General features: G+C 46.3%; 1 protein-coding gene across 4 annotated transcripts in view; it reads right to left on the reverse strand.

Moving 5' to 3' along the window:
• Positions 1-18,186, reverse strand: part of PCSK6 (proprotein convertase subtilisin/kexin type 6) — a 1,413,069-nt gene that overhangs the window by 459,502 nt on the left and 935,381 nt on the right. For all 4 annotated transcript variants that reach the window (XM_085644552.1, XM_085644551.1, XM_085644550.1 and 1 more), the window contains one exon: positions 7,621-7,833. In XM_085644552.1, the coding sequence (XP_085500678.1) occupies positions 7,621-7,833 (213 nt within the window). The remainder of the gene's footprint in view (positions 1-7,620; positions 7,834-18,186) is intronic.

The raw sequence follows: 18,186 nt of genomic DNA on the forward strand, positions 1-18,186 counted from the left end.
TTTTATTGGAGAACCCCATATTTCTACTCAGTTGCTTCAGTGACGGTACTGTATCCATCTTAGATGCCAGTTTGCAGGCCAAGGGTACAACTGGAAAAACTCCTCCCCTTGTAACAAGAGGTTCTCTCTAGACCTAAACATTTTCAAACAGAGAAAATGACAGAAAGGGACAAAATGGAAATCTCATTACTCTACTAAACATAAAGACGCCTAGCTTAGACAATTGTCCTTCTACAAATCGGAAATTCTAAAAGCCAAAAAGTGATTTATTCCATTCCGACTCTCTCCAAAGAACTCATTCAGATTTTTAAATTACAGTCCCTAAACCTCTCTCACTCTCTGTTATCCACCTTTCCGTATTACTTCGTGTAAAGAGTTCAGTATACATCAAATGAGAGATGATTACTATCAGGGAAGCCAAAACATCTCACCCTGGCTGACTGCAAACTAGTCATTCCTGAATTCTCATCCTTTAATATAATCACTGAATCTCAGATAACCTTTCTGCATAGCCACTTTTCTGGAGCCCCATATGACATGTCCGGCAATCCACATGCAGCTCCTCTACCTGTTTTGGGAAGGCGACTTGCAGAAACTTTTTAATTGCTTTCTCTCTCATGGACTAGTCCTAGATGGTTGGATGCAAGCAACAGTCAAACTCATGTTGAAAATGCCACCCTTACTGTATGTGACTTATCCAACTTTGGAAAGAGAGGGTTTTCAACAACTCTAAAACTTCATGCAGAAGAATCAACTGCTTGTTTCTTTTCAGGCTAGATCCAGACCCGGCCACAGAACTGAACTAGTGGTCCTTTCAATCCTAGATGACCTGGTGGATAGCAGTGCTGTTGGTGCCTACACACTTTTAGATCTCTAAGCCAAGTGTAACACCATTTGTAATGTGGGGCTGCATCACTGAATGCGGGGCTCACTCTGCGAGGCCTAAATGGACCTGGCCAGAAAAAACATACACACACAGGATACTTGGTATGGGCCAGAAAACAACAAGCGATTTCTGACCGTTTATTATATAGCCTCTTGTCACACTTGGCCACAGGATGCACAGCCAAAGTGGGGGAGGGGCATAGGTGTCCATTACATCCCTTCCCAACTTGGCGATGAACTCTGCTGTTGCACTTGGCATGCAAAGTCTCTGAGCCTCTGGCTCCGTGGCGGGTTAGGTCTGAGGAGATACATTCGATGACAGGAATGTCCTCTAGTCTCCTCATAGTCCTGGCTGTCTCAGGAGTCGGCCTCAGAACTTGTCCCAGCACTGCCTTGACTAGGGGTCTAGTCACTGGGTCCAGCTTCTCCTTGGTTTTCACATCCATGAGAGTTTTCCCACATTGCATTGTCTTCTTTCTCTTCCAGTTCCGATGAGCTGGGGAAATCTACCTTCCAGAACCATGATATACTCCTAGTTTCCAGCTCGTCTCCTTTGCAAGCAGTGATCATAGTCCCGTTCACCTGAGTAACAGTCCATACTCCAGGATCTAAGGGCGTTCAGAATTTCCACACAAGTTGGCAGTCTTTGACTAAAACTTTGCTACCCAGTGAGATCATCCGGGTAGCGGCTCATCATTTGAGGCTTGTATGTACATTGGTTTGGGTGCGCCGAGTCTGGGTACCCACGGTGTCATACCTCAACTGAGTTCACTTGGGATGGACTGGGATCGTATCCCTTCAGTGGCCATTGAGCATCAGAGACCATGGAGAGTGTTGAGAGGTGCAATCCGTTGTTGCCGCAAAAACTTCTGAAGACTGACTTCAGGGTCGGTTCCCTCAGCCACAGTGATTCTGAGAACTTTATTTAGTGTCAGCATGAACCGCTTTGCGGCCACTTGCGGCCATTGAGGCGTGATTCGGTGGTGTCGTATCCCTAGGTGCTCCAACAGGTCTTGAAAACCTGAACTTTGGTGGGGCAGTCTATCGTCTGTATTTATTTTTCCTGGCAGGCTAAAGGGTGAAAATGTCCTATCCAGTGCTGGGGCTACATTAGCAAAGGCCATGGAATCGATGTCTTTGACAAAAGAGACACTTTGACTACCCATCGACCACAGTCATTCTCCCATCAGGGGAGCTTCCTAGGTCAAAATTCACTTTGGACCACATTGATGTGCATGGTTCTTCTGTCATGACCAGTGTGGGCACTTCTTGATAACTGGTAAGCTGGCATGATGGGCATTACCTTACCATCTCGTCTGACCGCAGCTTCGAGACAAGGGAACCAAACCAACTCCCTCATGCAAGACTTGATCTTCGCTGTTCCCTGATGTCTGCCATGATCCAGTTCAGTCAATCGGTGCTGCAGCCTCTCAGGGATCATGAGGCGCTGCCCTCTCGGAATGAGGCCATCTGTTGTAGCGTTCAGCTCATTGCACACTCACCACAGTTTCATGAGTGTTTCTTTCTCCAGGCCTTGCCATGCGTTAGCATATCGTAGGAAGTTGTGTCATGGACCATTCTGTAGGGCACCCATCACTTTCTCCAGCACTGGGTCTGTTGTGGTGGTGTTTCAGATCTCTTCGTAGACCAATTGCTTGTGGGCAAGCGCCTTGGGAAACTAGGCTGACATATGCCTCAGTGGCATCGTTCTCGTCAGCTGGTAGGGGGGATGTCTTGAGAGTAAGTCTGTTGGTTTCTTGGACCCTTGTCGATAGATGAGTTCCATGTGGTAGTGTTGTAGCTAGATGGCCCAGCGCTCAAATCAAGGTGGAGGGCGTGGGGGCTGCCACGGAACAATGGGACAAGTGGTTGGTAGTCGGTGACTACTCTGAACGATCTCCCACAGAGGTACAGGTGAAAATGTCCCAAGACCCATTTAATGTGTAGGGCCGCTCTCTCAATTTGGGAGTAATGTGTCTCCGTCGGCATTAGTGCTTTGCTGGCAAAAGCTAATGGGGCCCATATCCCAGTTTCCACTTCCTGGGTGAGCACAGCTCTAAGCCTACTGGGGTGACGACGACCACTAGTTCAGTTATTTTCTTCATATCAAAGTAGGCCATAGTGGTCTTGCTCAGCAGGGTTTCCTTCGCTCTCTGAAAGGCATCATCTTGTGTGGGGCCCCAACTACAGGGGACATCGGACTTGGTTAGGGCTCTCAGAGGTTCAGCAATGGTAGCCAAATAGGGAATGAACCTTCCACAGTAGGTCGTCATCCCCAAGAAACTGCGGACTTCCGAGATGATGGTCGGGCTGGGGCCTATTGTATGGCCTGGGACTTCCTTATATTGACTTGCTCACCATACTGATTAAACACGTTCCCGAAAAATTTGATCGAGAAAGAGCATTTTTCCTTGTGAAGAGTGACGCTGTGCTCCCACAGGTGTTTCAACATGGCCCACAACTTTTGTGGTGCTCCTCCACCATTATGGAATATATCAGGATATTGTCGCTCACATTAATGACACCCTGGAGATCGAACAGGATCTCCTTGATGGCGTCCTGGAAGACCTCTGCCACAGAAGATATTCCAGAGTTCAGTCTTTTGTACCAGTGCAGCCCCAGGTGTGTTGAAAATGTGGTGATATACCAACTTTCCTATTGATGGTATCCTGCGGTAAGGTTCAACTTGAAACACCACCTCAACCCATTGAGGTCGGCTATGATGTTATCCATTGTGAGTGTTATGTGTCTCTCTTGCTTGATGGCCTGATTGGGAAGACAGTTGATGATGCAGAGGCGCATTTACCCTGGTTGCTTCGCCTTCTCTGTGATGACCAAAGGGGACAACCACAGTGTCAGCCCAGACACTTTTTTTATGACACCTAGGTGCTCAAGTTTGTCCAGCTCTTTTTCAACCAGTGGCCTCAGATGAAAAGCAACTCGTCGGTGACGGAGGGCAACTGGTTTGATAGACTTACTGATATACAGTTTGATCAGTGGGGCTTTAAGGCACCCTAGCCCTTTGAAGAGTTCAGGGAACTGGTTCAGGAGCTCATCAACCTGTCAGGCCGTCATGTTCCCTGCGAGGGACACAAGGTCCCTATCTTCACACATGTGGCACCAGATGAGGGTGTCGTGAAATGCAGTTGTGATCTCTTGATCGTCTGACTTCACTTGGACTGTCATGCCCCCTTTTAGTGGGAGCAGGGACAAGCTGCCAAAGGTGAAGGTCTTGGTACTTGTCGGGGAGAGAGGTGGTCTTGGTCATAGGCGTTGGTATTGTTTGATGCCCATCACATTCACGGATGTGCTTGTGTCGATGAGGGTCTTGACGTCTGAACCGGCAATCTGGACCACACACATGGGTTGTGGCCGCCTGTGCCGCTTCAGGTCATTGGTGAATGAGATGATGAAGAGCTCCTCATCATCATCGTATGGAGAAGAGTCTTTCAGTCGATTTCAGTGGCGTTGGGATGACTGAGCCGTGGCTTGTGACTCTGGATCATCCACTGTATGTTGCCGTATGGCCCTGGCTGGGGCTCGTCGGCCCCTCACGCCTCTTCATTGGGATCCTCCTCTGCATACAGTCGCAAAATGGTTTAGCTTGCTACAGTTCAAGCAAGTGTGGCCTTGCACAGGGCAGTTGTCAAGGGGGTGTTCGTCATTCCCGCAGTACTTGCAGCGGTGCGCCTGCTGACAAGTGGTTTGGGCTTTAGAGTTGTTCATCCTTCCTTTTGCATGGATGGCTCTGCGCATTCTATTTTTACAGTGGGAGTTTCAGGCTGTTCCATTTAGGCGGCTCGGGCTGCGGGCAGATCATGGGACCTAACCATGATGAGGATGTCATCGAGGCTGATGTTGGGTTGCCTCAGAATTAGGCCTCTGTGAGTCTTGTTCCTGCAGCCCTGAATGATTTGCACCCTTATCTCTTTCTGCTAGTCATCCACTGTGCACGTGTTGGCAAGTGCACGTAGGCGCGCATAAAACGCATCTATGGACTCCTTTACCCACTGCTGGGCCTGGCGGAGCTTGAAACGTTTAAATTCTGGGTTTAATTGTGGATGATCGAAGTGCACGCTGGGCCCGCGCATGGCAGCATCTTAGTCATTGGCCGTGCCTGTGTTTGGGAGATGCTCAAACAGTTTGTAAATTCCTTCGCCAGCATAATGAAGTAGTTGATGCTGCCATCTGTCTCATGGGTTGGGACAAAGTAGTTCTCTAGCCTTCCAACCTGTGTCTTGCAGCAGGCGATGCAGTGGATGGGTCAGCAAGCTCACTAAAAGGTTGCAGCACTCCTACAAGTGCATGTTGCAGGGCAAACTGTCCACATTGTGACCCTTGCTGGGGCGTAGCATTGGCCTTGTCAGCTATGGCGGGTTGGTTGTATGAGCATGCGGCCATTGACGCAGAGGCTTGAGTTGGGCATGGCAGGTGCACTGCTGCTCGCTGAGCCCTGCAGGGTGGTGCTGGCTATGGGTTGTGTCCTGAGGGTGTGGCTTCTATGCAGGGTGGAGCGTGATATGGCCTTCTTAGTTTGAAACGTTTTTATTTTTATCTGGCCAGTACTACGTCTTTTGCTCAAGTATCCTTTGGCAAACAAGGAGACTGCTACTCTTCTGTGTCTCCTGTTACTCTTATACACCATTAACTTCCTTCTTTAGTTTGTTCTTCTTCCCCCCCCCCCTCCCCCCCTTGTCCTCCTTCAATACTCTTCACTCAGCCCCAGACAGCAGATAGTCAGCAAAGCCCTCAGCCTAAAGCGCGCACTATCATCAGCTGACAGCCCCAACAGGTCACTCACAAGGCTGCAGCTGTGTAGGGGTGCCCTTCAGGGCATGCGAGGAGCGATGCAGGCCTGTCCAGCAAGGAGCATCACGCACTGATGGCAGGCGGCCCGTGGCAGCGTAGCATAGAAGACGGGCCGCCGGAAGCAGGTGGGTCGGCTGTGATACAGGCAGCAACTACCAGGGGCCAGGCAGGGAGACACTGAAGCTCTTCAGGAAGACGTGCGGGAGGCAGACTGTACGAGCCAGAACAGACAGCAGCAGCAGCACACAGGAGGACCGTGACTGCACACAAGCGGGCTGCAGCACGAGTCACAGTGGAGGTCACATGGATCATGTGAAGGTGCACGCCTCCCAGCACAGCAGGCGGGGACACAAAGGCACGGTGCATGTGGTAGACCCTCATCGCCAGTGTAACCTGCGGCTGCACCACTGTATGCAGGGCTCATGCGGTGAGGCCTAAATGGCACTGTTCAGAAACAACGCACACACAGGATACTTAATATGGGCAGATAGACCATGAGCTGTATCTGCCTGTTTATTATATAGCCTCTTGACACGCCTAGCCACAGGATGTACTTTGTGTGGTTTCGGGGCAGCCAGCCATTGCTGGGGGGACATAGGTGGCATTACACCATTGACAAACTAAAACGGATTAATTCCTTCCTTTCTCACACAGAGCAATTTGTCGCACTTCCCCCTTACTAGTCAAAATGAAGGCTGATGAACTGCAATGTCCCCAAGAGCTTTACACTTTCTGCCCAGATTTTCAATTAGTACTTGAGCCTCTAGCCAGACTACTCCACCTTCAGGAGGTACAGTTCATGTATGCTAATGATACAGAGTTCCTATTTACTATCATCAGCAGCAAAATGTTTGCAAGCCAGACTCCAACCACCAAAACCTGAATAACTATCTTGCCATCACTCGATGGTGGATGTTCTGGGATTTTCTAAATCAAAGTCCACTAAAAACAGACATTTTGCTTTCCCTCCTATTTATGTCCAGTGGCACAATATGCCCTAGTCGGATGTGATGGGTCCATGTTTAACATCGCAAAGTCTGTAAAGAATCTAGACATGTATCTTTATTCTGCTCTTTCGTTGGACCTTCAAGCCTCCAAAGTGGCCAACATTAGCTTGGCACAGCTAAAAATCGAATCTGAAGAAGGTGCTGACCGAACTGGGTACTATTCACAATATTCTTTTATTAATCATTAATTATCTAGACTGGATTTATGCTAATCTATTCTACTTGGTCCCACCCTCTAAGTTATTGAAATACCTTTAGCTTCTACAAAAAAACAGCTGCACACCTGCTTTGTGGGGCTTTTAGATAGAATCATATTACACCTGTTTTGAAACTCTTGTGTTGCCTACCTATACGCTACACTTATTTATGCCTCCACATTCTTGTGGTATATTCCCGGCAGAAACATTCATTTTGTTCACTTGTTCCTTCTCTCCGTCCCTCGGTCTAACTATGTCTCTTACTTGGATAGGGCTTTCTCCACGGATGCTGCTAAAACATGCAAGACAATACCCTTCTTCCTTCAAACCCAAGCCTGCCCTCCTCTTTTTTAAAAACAGTTCAGAAGGTGTATTTTTAATCAATAAATCATTAAAAGATTTTACTCATGCCTTACAGGATTGTGTTATGTTCCAGAGCGCCAAGATGCTTAACTTAATGTTCACTTAAACACCCATAGTATAACACAACAAAAGTATGGAAGAGCTGCATTGAGGAGCTATATCTAGTGTTGTAAGGGTGATGCTGTGAGCTGCAATATCAGAATTGCTCTTCTTATTCCCCATTAATACACATAGTAAAAAACAAAGGCTCATATCGGGTGTACACCCTCATTCATTTAGCTTCCACTCACTGTAGACAAAGCATGCTTTAATTATAAACCAGACACCAACATGTATGCATGGTGAGGTGTAGAACATACGATTTTCCTTTCATAAAAGGCTCCACTGCTGTAGGTGGTGGCGAGGGTAGAGGCACACTCCTCGAGGTACCATGGTTTGTGACCATTCTCCGTGGTGCTGCTGATGGACACAGTGTAGATGCTGTTGGTGTAGCCGTCGCAGGAGCAGTAATCTCCTTCTCTACCGCCATTCCCAGAAGCCCAGACAAAAATGGAGCCCAACCCCTTGCGACCCTGAAACAAAATAAGGTAAATCTCATCACTTGAGGAACTGACAGGATAAAGGCACTTAGAGAAAAGGAGCTTGGTCACATATTCAGGATCAAGTGGACACCGCAAATATCCTTGGCTCCTACATGGTACACATTAATAATGCCTTCGCAATCAACTATTAACATAATTTCCCCCATCCTTTAAACAAGGCAACTTACCAGTACCACATTTTGCTCTAGATACTCTCCCTTTTCCCATTGACCAACATCTCTTCTATTAATGATAATGGGGTAACTCAGTAACCCTCAGAACCCGGGTAAGTGCACTAAAGAAAACAGTGGTTCTGTCGGGTAGATCAACTGATTTGCACAAGGTATTGGATACATTAAAGGAAAATATGTCTCAGTCATATATCCAAGTAACACACCTAGAAGAACAACTTGTTAATGTAAAAAAATGAATTTCTTTACTTTATATCTGTATATATGCAAATCAATTAAATGGCTGTCTGTGACATAAAACTCATACGGCGAAGAAACAAATGACTATGGTGTGCACTTAGTGACTGGTAGTGATATGTGACAAAGTGCTGTACAAAGGCGACATAAATAACATATATATATAACACAAAGAGGTATTTAGCTTTCAAGACCAGAAATCAGTGCATAAATCCCAACAGAAGTTATGATTTTCTGTTCAAGTCAGGGAAATTGCGTGGACTAATTGAGACAATAACGTCGACGTTTCGACCCTTAACAATAGTGCAGTTTATTAGGCATCAGAGGCGGGTCACATATCACTACCAGTCACTAAGTGCACACCATAGTCATTTGTTTCTTCGCCGTATGTGTTTTATGTCACAGACAGCCATTTCATTGATTTGCATATATCCAAATACAAAGTAAAGAAATTCATTTTTTTGCATAAACAAGTTGTTCTTCTTGGTGTGTTATATGACTGAGACATATTTTCCTTTAATGTATCCAATACCTTGCGCAAATCAGTTGATCTACCTGACAGAACCACTGTTTTCTTTAGTGCAACATCGCTTCTAACCTGTTCTCAAAGATTCACTGCTTGTCAATCCGGGCAGGGTCTACAAGGCTCATTTCCATTTTTCCTTACAATATGATCCCTTACCTTGTGACATAATCTCCTTGCTGCACTGCCTGTACATATCCAATGCTGCTGATGTCCCCACTCTCTTTCTCTCCTTTTTCCATCTTGTATGAGCCTAACTAACCTAGGTCATGCCCAGTTTCTTCCACGGGAAAAACTCTCACCTGCAACCTCATACGTCAGAATGTCAACAATACCCCAAACCTCAAGATCATCAACACATACCATCTGCTGATCCTGTCCAGGGCCATCCGATATTGCAACCTACTGGTCGCCTGGGCTTACTTGAGGACAAGTGATGCTGACTCTCCTGCTCTCACTTTGACTGCTCTACGCTTAAGAGCTAGGTGGTGCTAGGTATTGCCTATATCTTAAGCAAGCGCACACACATTTCCTCACTCAGTACTCCAACCCAAACAACAAAAAATTCTAAGACCTGGCTCACAACCCAGCACTGCAGCACAAGCCCAGACTTCACTGTCCCGCATCCACAGAAGAGAAAGATTCAAACCCTACACTTTCCCACATATCCTCCCTTAAGTGTTTTCATCTCCCTAGCTGCCCCATCAAATTACATTCCCAACACATATGTGCTATCCAGCAATCATAAGTCTCCAAGCATTGACCCTTTGCTACCCTTCTAAAAACACCCCCATGTTTTTACACTTCAAAACCGAAGCGAGATTGGAGTATGTTCCTGGATAAAACCTCAATGATGGGTTTCTCCCCAAGCTGCTCCCCCGCTATGGAAATGAAGATTAACCCCGCAATTCTTTCCAAACATTCTGGGAACTGTGTCCACTGCGATACATGCTCATCTGGGGAATTTTCCAGAATTGTCCTGCCAACATGCCATCCGGCCTATCATTGTTCAACATTGCTCGCTGTACCTCTTCATGCTCCCTAACAGGTCTATAAACAATTTAATTCACCCTGTTAAACCAGGGGTCCAGCAGGACCTTCCCCAGATGTGAAACCTCCTAAAAACCAAACCTCTACTCACCTGCCTGGTTTCTACTGTAACCCATGCCCGATACCTGCACATTAATTTAATTTCCATTTCCCACATTGTCCCCTCTCAGCACTCATCCCTAATTTCAGCAGTGGGTACTGGTCTCTTCATGTACAGCACTTATACTCAAATATGTGTGGGAACCTACAGCTGGCTGACTTACTGAAAGACCAATGAGTTCTCTCTCTCTTTCTCTCTCTCTATCTCTTCCTGCCCTACAGCAGGGATGAGAAGAGTGAAATTCTGATGGGATACCCGTCCACCAGATCATGACTGGCCTGCAGCAGGAGGAACATGGGATGTTAATCCACACAGAAAAGGGAACATGTGCTCAATTTGATGAAACAAGGTTAGCATGGTTGTTTTCCATTCGATTGGGATAACCCTGTAATTGCACAGTACTGTGGGATGCCTGCTATCTAGAGGTGGTATCAGTGTCTATGGGTGAAGAGTTTTCAATCTGCACGTTCTGTGCAACTTGCAATCAAGCCCTTGGTGGTTTTTCGTAACCGTGCCCCTCTCTGGAAAGAGTACCTGGGAAAGGGACCATACAGCAGTTGCAGACCGTTGGTGGTGTGAGCTATAGGCAGCGCAATCTGGGACAATCATAGGCGGGTTTATCCAGTGTGCACCATACCACTCGCTGGTCCTCAGACATTCTAGCCTGGAACTCATCATCAAACCTAATCCACACAACTTCACCAAAACGAATCTGCACTCTTAGTATGATCTTTGGAAGAGCGAATCAGGGGCAGGTGTCGACCGCAAGCACACCATGACTGAACAGTTAGTGAACCAGATGGGTGCAGTGTTCTCGCATCCTTTGGGGGCGTCAGGGGGTCACAGGAGGGGCACAAAGTTATGAGATCACGTAAATTCCACACACCTGTCGGATTCTCTTTGAGTGTAGTGAATCCTTAGCTATATGTTTTAATTTTACTGGGCAATTAATACCATTTTCGCCTCACCTAGATACTTGGACAGATGCATCTGGAACATGTAGACCATTTGTATTGAATCAAACAAAAACTAATATTTAATTGGTCCCTTTGTTTTTAATCTTAACATAGAACACTATACAATTTATCAAATAAAGTTATGTCTTCCACAGACATATTTAACATAGTCCCATGACACCAACTGTCTTCTTCACTGCACTCACATTGAGCATATTAAAGACCTCCATCAAAGGGCTCCCACAAGAGGGATTTGCTGCACATTGCACGACCCCCCTAGCGTGGACAGAACCCAAAGATCAAGCATGCCAGCGAGGTGGGTGAGGGCACTTACCTCCTGACATACAATACCCCTAGCACCTGTGACAAAAATCCAAAATAACACAAAAAATACCTCTACCTCAATGTAGTAGTAGAATGCCTCGAAATGGCACAAACTTAGCCTTGGGATTGCATGTGTGGGAGGATGTGTGTAGGACCGGACCAACTTCCCACCTCCCCGCTTTTATATACTTGTCAAAGACATCAGCCTAGAAACTTTCTGCTACATACTGAATGCTTCATTGGGCAACAGATTGTGAGAAGCCCCTGCAATACTGATTTATGGAATCTACCTAATATTTATACCAGGCTAGCAGACTAGAATACGTACTGCAGGTTTCCATTCTGGGTTTGAAATGCTGGACGTTCAGTCGGTCGAATCCCTTCTCATGAACTACTCAGTCATAAAACATTTGTTCTTGAGTCTGGCAGGAAGTTAGACTAAGCTGGCAAGATCCTGACTGGGAGATGAATAACACAAGGCACAAAAGAAGAGAGGCCTCTACTGGCCACTACACATCTCTGCCTGCACCACATCTCTGGGGAAGAGTGGAAACAGGGAGGGGGTGCTCATCAAAAGGCCATTTGATCCCCACCCATTCTTTATTGGTGCCTGATCCACGTTAAAGGAACCTTTGGAATGTTTTGGGTGTGAGTTTGAGTTCATACCCGTCTGGAAAGGCGCCGCTCTGACCTCCCTCTTGTTGGCTGCAGCACACAGGAGTTCCAAAATGGGTTTCTGCCTCCAGCCAAGCACACTCTCCATGTTCACAGTACCACAAATATGCAATGTACAGCTTGCCATCCACTTCCCAAATCTAGGACGACAAAACTGACGGTTGGAAGTCTCTTTTCCTTCATATTGCCTTGCTATCCACTTGGCTCTTTTGTCACACATTGAGTTCCTGACGTCATTACTGGCTGCAAATATAAGCCCCGTGACCCATGCTCTCCCCTGTCAATTGGACTTGTGCTTACAGCATTTTCCTCCCTGTAATGGTCACTGCTTACCCTCTACGCCTTCCACAGGAACATGTGTTCACTGGTCTCTTCCCCTCGGTCAGGCTGCCAGCCCTTGTCTTCTAGTCTGAATCTTTTGACACTCTCAGCTACTTTCCCTCTAAATTCACACTGGTGGAATCCTCATTCAACCCCCACATGTGGTCTCCATGCCCTGTCATGCAACCAAGACTCTGTCACATGGCCTCCACGCTTCTCAATAGCAGAGCATGCAATGTACTCTTTGCTGCAGACTCCTTTAGCCTCATACTCAGGAACATCCAAGAAAATGACCTTTCTGACCTTGCAGGGTTCTTTATCTTAGCTGGTTCCCACCCTGTGCTTGTTTAGTGCAGGTTTACGAGGTATATGATGCTCATGCCTTCCATAACCCTTGCCAGCCGGGTGCCCGCTGCCTCTCTAAGAATATATAACCTACATTTAATCGCACAATCCACACCACTTATCGGTAGTAGCACTCTGGCCATCTCTTCCCCAGCTACATGCTTGATGCATGTGACTTGCTCTTACACTGTGCACAGGCTTGTGCTTGTTGTGCAGGTCCCCATTAACTCTATAGCTTTTTTCCCTGTGAACCTGTTTTTCACGCATTCTGCTGCCAGGAATGGTCTCTAGATCAGTTCTTGGCTTCTTTAGTGACGTTTGTTCCTCTCTCAGTGCGTCATCTCCCCTCTCCCTAATGCATAGAAATGATCTACCAGTCTACTCCCCCGTGCCCATGCTCAGCTCTGCTCATTGCCACACTGAGTCATGAGACTCCCTCAATCCTTAAAGGTAAACCCTCCCTGTGCTCCTAACCATATGCGGAAGGGAGACACAAGCTAACGCCAACAAACGCTGCCATTCTGCCTCCTGACTCCTTCCCTATCCCCGCACTCCATCTGTACTTCAGTATTGGCATGATCATCCCCACCACTGGATGAAACATACTTCTTCGAGACAACGGTTGCAAGTCCTCCTTCCAGTTGAACAAAATCTGGATCCAGAGTAAAATGCACTCTAGGCTTGGACTCGGCCTGTTAATGGCTACTAAGTTTATTCTGTAAGACGCAAAGCGATGACGGGTGGATAGCTTTGTGGAACTGACAGCAAGGTGACACAAATGGTGGTAGATTGAACGCTTTGCATATCCCTCCAACATCACATAACATAGCATAGCACAGTTCAACATAACTTTACAAAACATTGCCTATCCTTACACACGTAAAGCAAGGCACCTGAGAGAAGTCACATAGAAGGGGCCTCAACCTCGCTGCCACCTCTGCAGAATCGAGGACTTGAAAGCCCCCAATCGCGGGCAACCTGCAGAAGGCTGCTGAGGAGCATCGCCAGCAGCAGCGCGGGTTCTGGACTTCTTGCTGTGATAACATGGCTGATAATTGCATCAATTAAATCAAAGAAGCCTCTTCCCATCCGCTGCGGAGCGCGCACGCGCTGCAGACGGAGAGCCAAGCACTGGAAGGTAAGTACAGATTTCGCTGCGGAGCCAAACATAATGCTGGGGAGGTTCAGCAAATGTTCGCCATCTGTTTCGCGCTGCAGCGTGTTGTAATCTCTCCGCAGCAACAGCATCAATCTGGGCGCGCGCTAAAGTACTTTATAATGACAAATCATTTAGTGCATCGTTCATGCCAAGCCCTGGCGGTCTTTTCCATTCTTTCCCCAAAGTTTGTCATTTATTCTTCCGTTTCTGGCTCAATCACGCCTAATAAACAGCCAGTGAAGCGTGCAGAGCCACAAGTCCCCTGCACAGATGTTACGGTAAGGCTCAGGTATGTAGGGCTATGAGGGATAAAGAATTCAAACAACGGCCAGGAAGTCCTCGCAAATAGCCCCCCTGCCCCCGCACAGAACGAGTGGCGAGCATGAATGGACTCCGGAGGCTAAACTATAAAGCTCCCAATCTGCGGACATGACCCCTTAGTGTCCTTGCAGATGGCATCAATGTCTGTTACCTACCTACCGTGCGACCCAACCAAGAGTGGAGGGGAATTTAGCAGCAGTTAATGCTCAGCGGCACATGAGAAATGAGGCTTGTAGCCAACTTTACCATCACTCACTCGCTCACAGTGCCCATCTGCCTGGAGTCCCGGCAAGGCGCTGAACTTAAAATCTGCATTCTAACCCTCTCAATAAACGGAGACAACCACAGCATTCCACTGAGTTGGTGCAGATATACAGAATGCACATGCTAACCCCACTGCCTCCACATCAAACTGTCTCCAGTTATACATAGGGCATTTCTAAGGGACATCTAGCCCTATTCAACATTCTCCTACCTAAGAAGACTGTAGGAAATTGCTGTAGTTCATAAAAATGTTTTACCAACCACCACCGTCAAAGACCAAACAACATTGGGGAAAGGAGTTGGTCTAACGGCTAGGGCGGTCGACCTTGAATCTCGAGTCTCGGCAATGACACTGAACATCCTGTGATTCTGGGCAAATCACTTAATCTCCCCGTGCCTAACAAAAATGAATGTGTCCTCATGTAATGCAGCTGGTGCTATGTAAAGTGCTCTGATACCCGATTCCGGTCAAGTTCGCGCTATATTAAAGTCTGTAAAAATATTTTTTTTAAAACATTGGAGTGCAAGTCGTTACTGATGCCCCGTTCACCCGACCCAACTTTCTTTGCCTTCTTCCCACTTATCTACTGATCACACCCTTGAAGAAATCCCTTTCCAGACGGACTTCTAGATTCTAGCACAGACATTATCAAACTCCACTAAAATCTATGTATCTTAAGTGACTTAAAACCTACAGGGTTCAGAAACCATCGTCGACAATCCAGTTAGTCCTGGCAACAGCAAAGTAACTCAGTTCGTCTATAGGTAATTTTATTTCAATCAATGCTCATTCCTATCCATATAAAAGAATTCCACTCAAGATCTCCAACAAAACCTGGAGCCCCTTGAACACATGAAGGGTGAAGGAGGAGCAGACCGGTGATGAACCATGCGAACTATGTTGATGGGTGAGAGCTTGTGACTTTTTTGAGTAGCCCCAGTTGTGCTTCTCGCCAATCTGACCAACATGTACTGAGGGCCAAAATGCCCTAATAACACGCTTAGCTTTTAACCATGTGTTAGAGAAGGGTGCATAAAAGATTGAACTAATTCACCATGACAGATGTTTACCCTTTAACCTCTGGTCCGCCTTCACACCTGATTACAAGTCAGGTGATGTGATATCATTGGGTAGGATATTGCTCCATCTGATCATGAATGGTTTGGTGTTCCAAACACCAGGCCCTAGTTTACCAGCCAGTAAATCCAATCAATAAAATCGCATGAGGCTTTGGTTGCAACAGCACTAGGTAACTGTACAAATAAAACTTATTCTCCCCCCCCCACCCCCCCCCCTCCACCCCAGACCTCCTTCCTGTCAGATTTGATTGCACAAGTCAGGCCAGAGTAGTCAAACTGAACTCTTACTAACTTTTCAAAAGTTGACAAACATTACAGTTGCCAGTGCTTGTTTGCTGTTGAACTGAGATTTAAGCTTTCTTTAAAAATGTGCATCTCCAGAACCCTCTGGTGGATTGTGCTCATCTTGGACTCTAAACATTCATACAAATATAATCTATTTTTATAAATTGCTGTCAGATTTATTTAAAGTTTTGTGGCTTTGGTATTTTGTTGTTTGGTACTGTTAAATGCTTTACACTAGTTTCTTTGTTTAAGCCTTACTGCTCAAAGCCATAGCTACCCAGGGTTGAGCTTAAGGTTTTACAAACAAGCCTGACTGGACCCAAGACAGATTTTGCAAATGTATTATATGGTAAGGTCGCACAGCCATATCATGTAATACACCCAAATCCTCACAGGATAGCCGCTGTACGTCGAGGCAATGCGGGGCTTCGCGTCACTAAGCCTTTGCTTGCGTCTGTTCCCATGGGAAACACAAATGGCCTGGCAGATCATCTGTATCCCCACTCCTAAGGGTCCACGATTGGGAGGCACCACTTGAGAGGTTAGGATTCACAGGAGGCAGAGTCCAGGTGCAAGGTTCAAGATGTTTGGAATCCTTTCTGTCCCTGAGGCACTGATCAGGAGGTCAGCCAACTAGCGCTTCGAGTCACTCTGGTGGTCCTGCATTCAAGATGCAAGTCCAGTCCTTCTCACTCAGGACGCAGAGTAGCAGTCCTTCTGCAGAGCAGCACAGCAGTCCTTCTGAGTCTTCCACAGGTCCAAAGTGTACTGAAGAGTTGGGTCTGAGGTTCAACTACCTATACCTGGTGCCAGCTTTGACGTGGGAGAAGTGTCTAGAGGTTTCCACCCACAAAGGTGTTTGGAATTTCCTTCCTCCCTGCCCTGGCCCCAGGTTGTGTGGGGACACAAAAGGCTAGTGTGGAACTGTCACCTTATTTGAAATACTAATCACAGTGGAACAATGTACGTATCGTAGGTCTACTTAAGGGAAAAGAAGAAATACAAAACAATACCCATAAATGTGTGTTGGTTAGCCTGTTTGGTAGGAATAATAAGTGGTGTTTTTCCACTGAAACAACTTCACTGCTTTCCAACCTGAAACTTCATGAGACCAGCCCCCTAACTCATCATATCATAGCAAAATGAGTTCACATAATGAGAGGAAGAAGGCTAGATGCTGGCAAGATGGCAAGAGTTGGTTGTTGTCACCAACATCTGTTGAATTTTGATGGTCAAAAGCTCATATCACACCAAAGGAAAAAACACAGACATTCACCATTCTGTGGCTGGCTTATGGGGTACTTTTAAATTGGATAATCATAACTCTTATAATTTATAGTGCTTAGAAACATTAAAAATCCATCTGAAGTAACAAATGAAAAAGATAGATATTATTATTGCCCGAATTCCACCAGTGTGCTTCAAGTAAAATGAGAGTCCATTCACCCACCTTTGAGGACGTTGTGAGAGATGCGGCTGAGATTCCTCTCTGTAGTTATCGATCTTTCTATATTCTGCGGATTTAACAATATTGGCTATTTCTAACCACAAAAGCCAAACGTTCACTCATGCTCTCCAAAGGGTCCATAGAAACATAATGCCAATCGGAATGCTCCATGACCTCGACAGGGAATCACGGATTGACCTCCAGTGGGGCATCTATTGGTGGTCAAAGGCAGATACCCGTCTACCTCTACCACAGGGTCACCGCCTTTTGTGCATCCAGAGGTCTATCCTACAACCGCAGTGATCAGGATACATATTTACCATGTGTCTTGGGCACGGGAAACAAACACTGGCAGACGAAAAGCTTTCTTTATCGGGGTCATTGTATTTAATTATTTTCCACAAATTCCCACTCTGGGCATTTGTAAAAACCACAATGTGAGAACTAAGCAGGCTTACAAAAACATGGAGCCGGCTTGACATTAATTTCTGATGGTCAAACTGTCATCAGACACTGACCGCTGCAGCAGACAAAGAAATACAGTGTAGAGGAACGGACTCTGAGAAATAAAAAATAACATTGCTTCCATTGGGTCCTGTGCACAAGGTTAGTAAATACCTGGCAGAATTTCACTGTTGTCAAACAGTTTGATCCACACAGCTTTTTTTCATAAGTGCTGCTTGGTAAAGGAGTTCCAGGAGTTAGTCAGAGTTAGTCAGAATTAAGTCACGCCTACTCATAGAAACATTTCTGTGAATCTGGGCCTCTGTCAGAGCCTTAGTCTGACAACTTTGGAACCATGCTTAGGATCCTGTTCTCATCTACAGCTGGAATGTGCTTTACAAGTCAAACCGAATCTTCAAACTCTGAGGAATAAAGTAGTTATAAACGCAATGCAGGTGATCCCTTCTTAGCAACTCTGCCAAATCGTTCCCATACACAGAATGTGCAGTGCAATGTACAATTAGTCTTGCACCTTTTCTGCATCAGGCCATATTTTTTTTCTAAAGTCCTTTGAGAGATATGCATACTCGAAAGGGCAGACCAAAATAATTTAAAGCTAAGC

Source organism: Triturus cristatus, chromosome 3_1 (assembly GCF_964204655.1).
Source record: "Triturus cristatus chromosome 3_1, aTriCri1.1, whole genome shotgun sequence".
Lineage (NCBI taxonomy): Eukaryota > Metazoa > Chordata > Amphibia > Caudata > Salamandridae > Triturus > Triturus cristatus.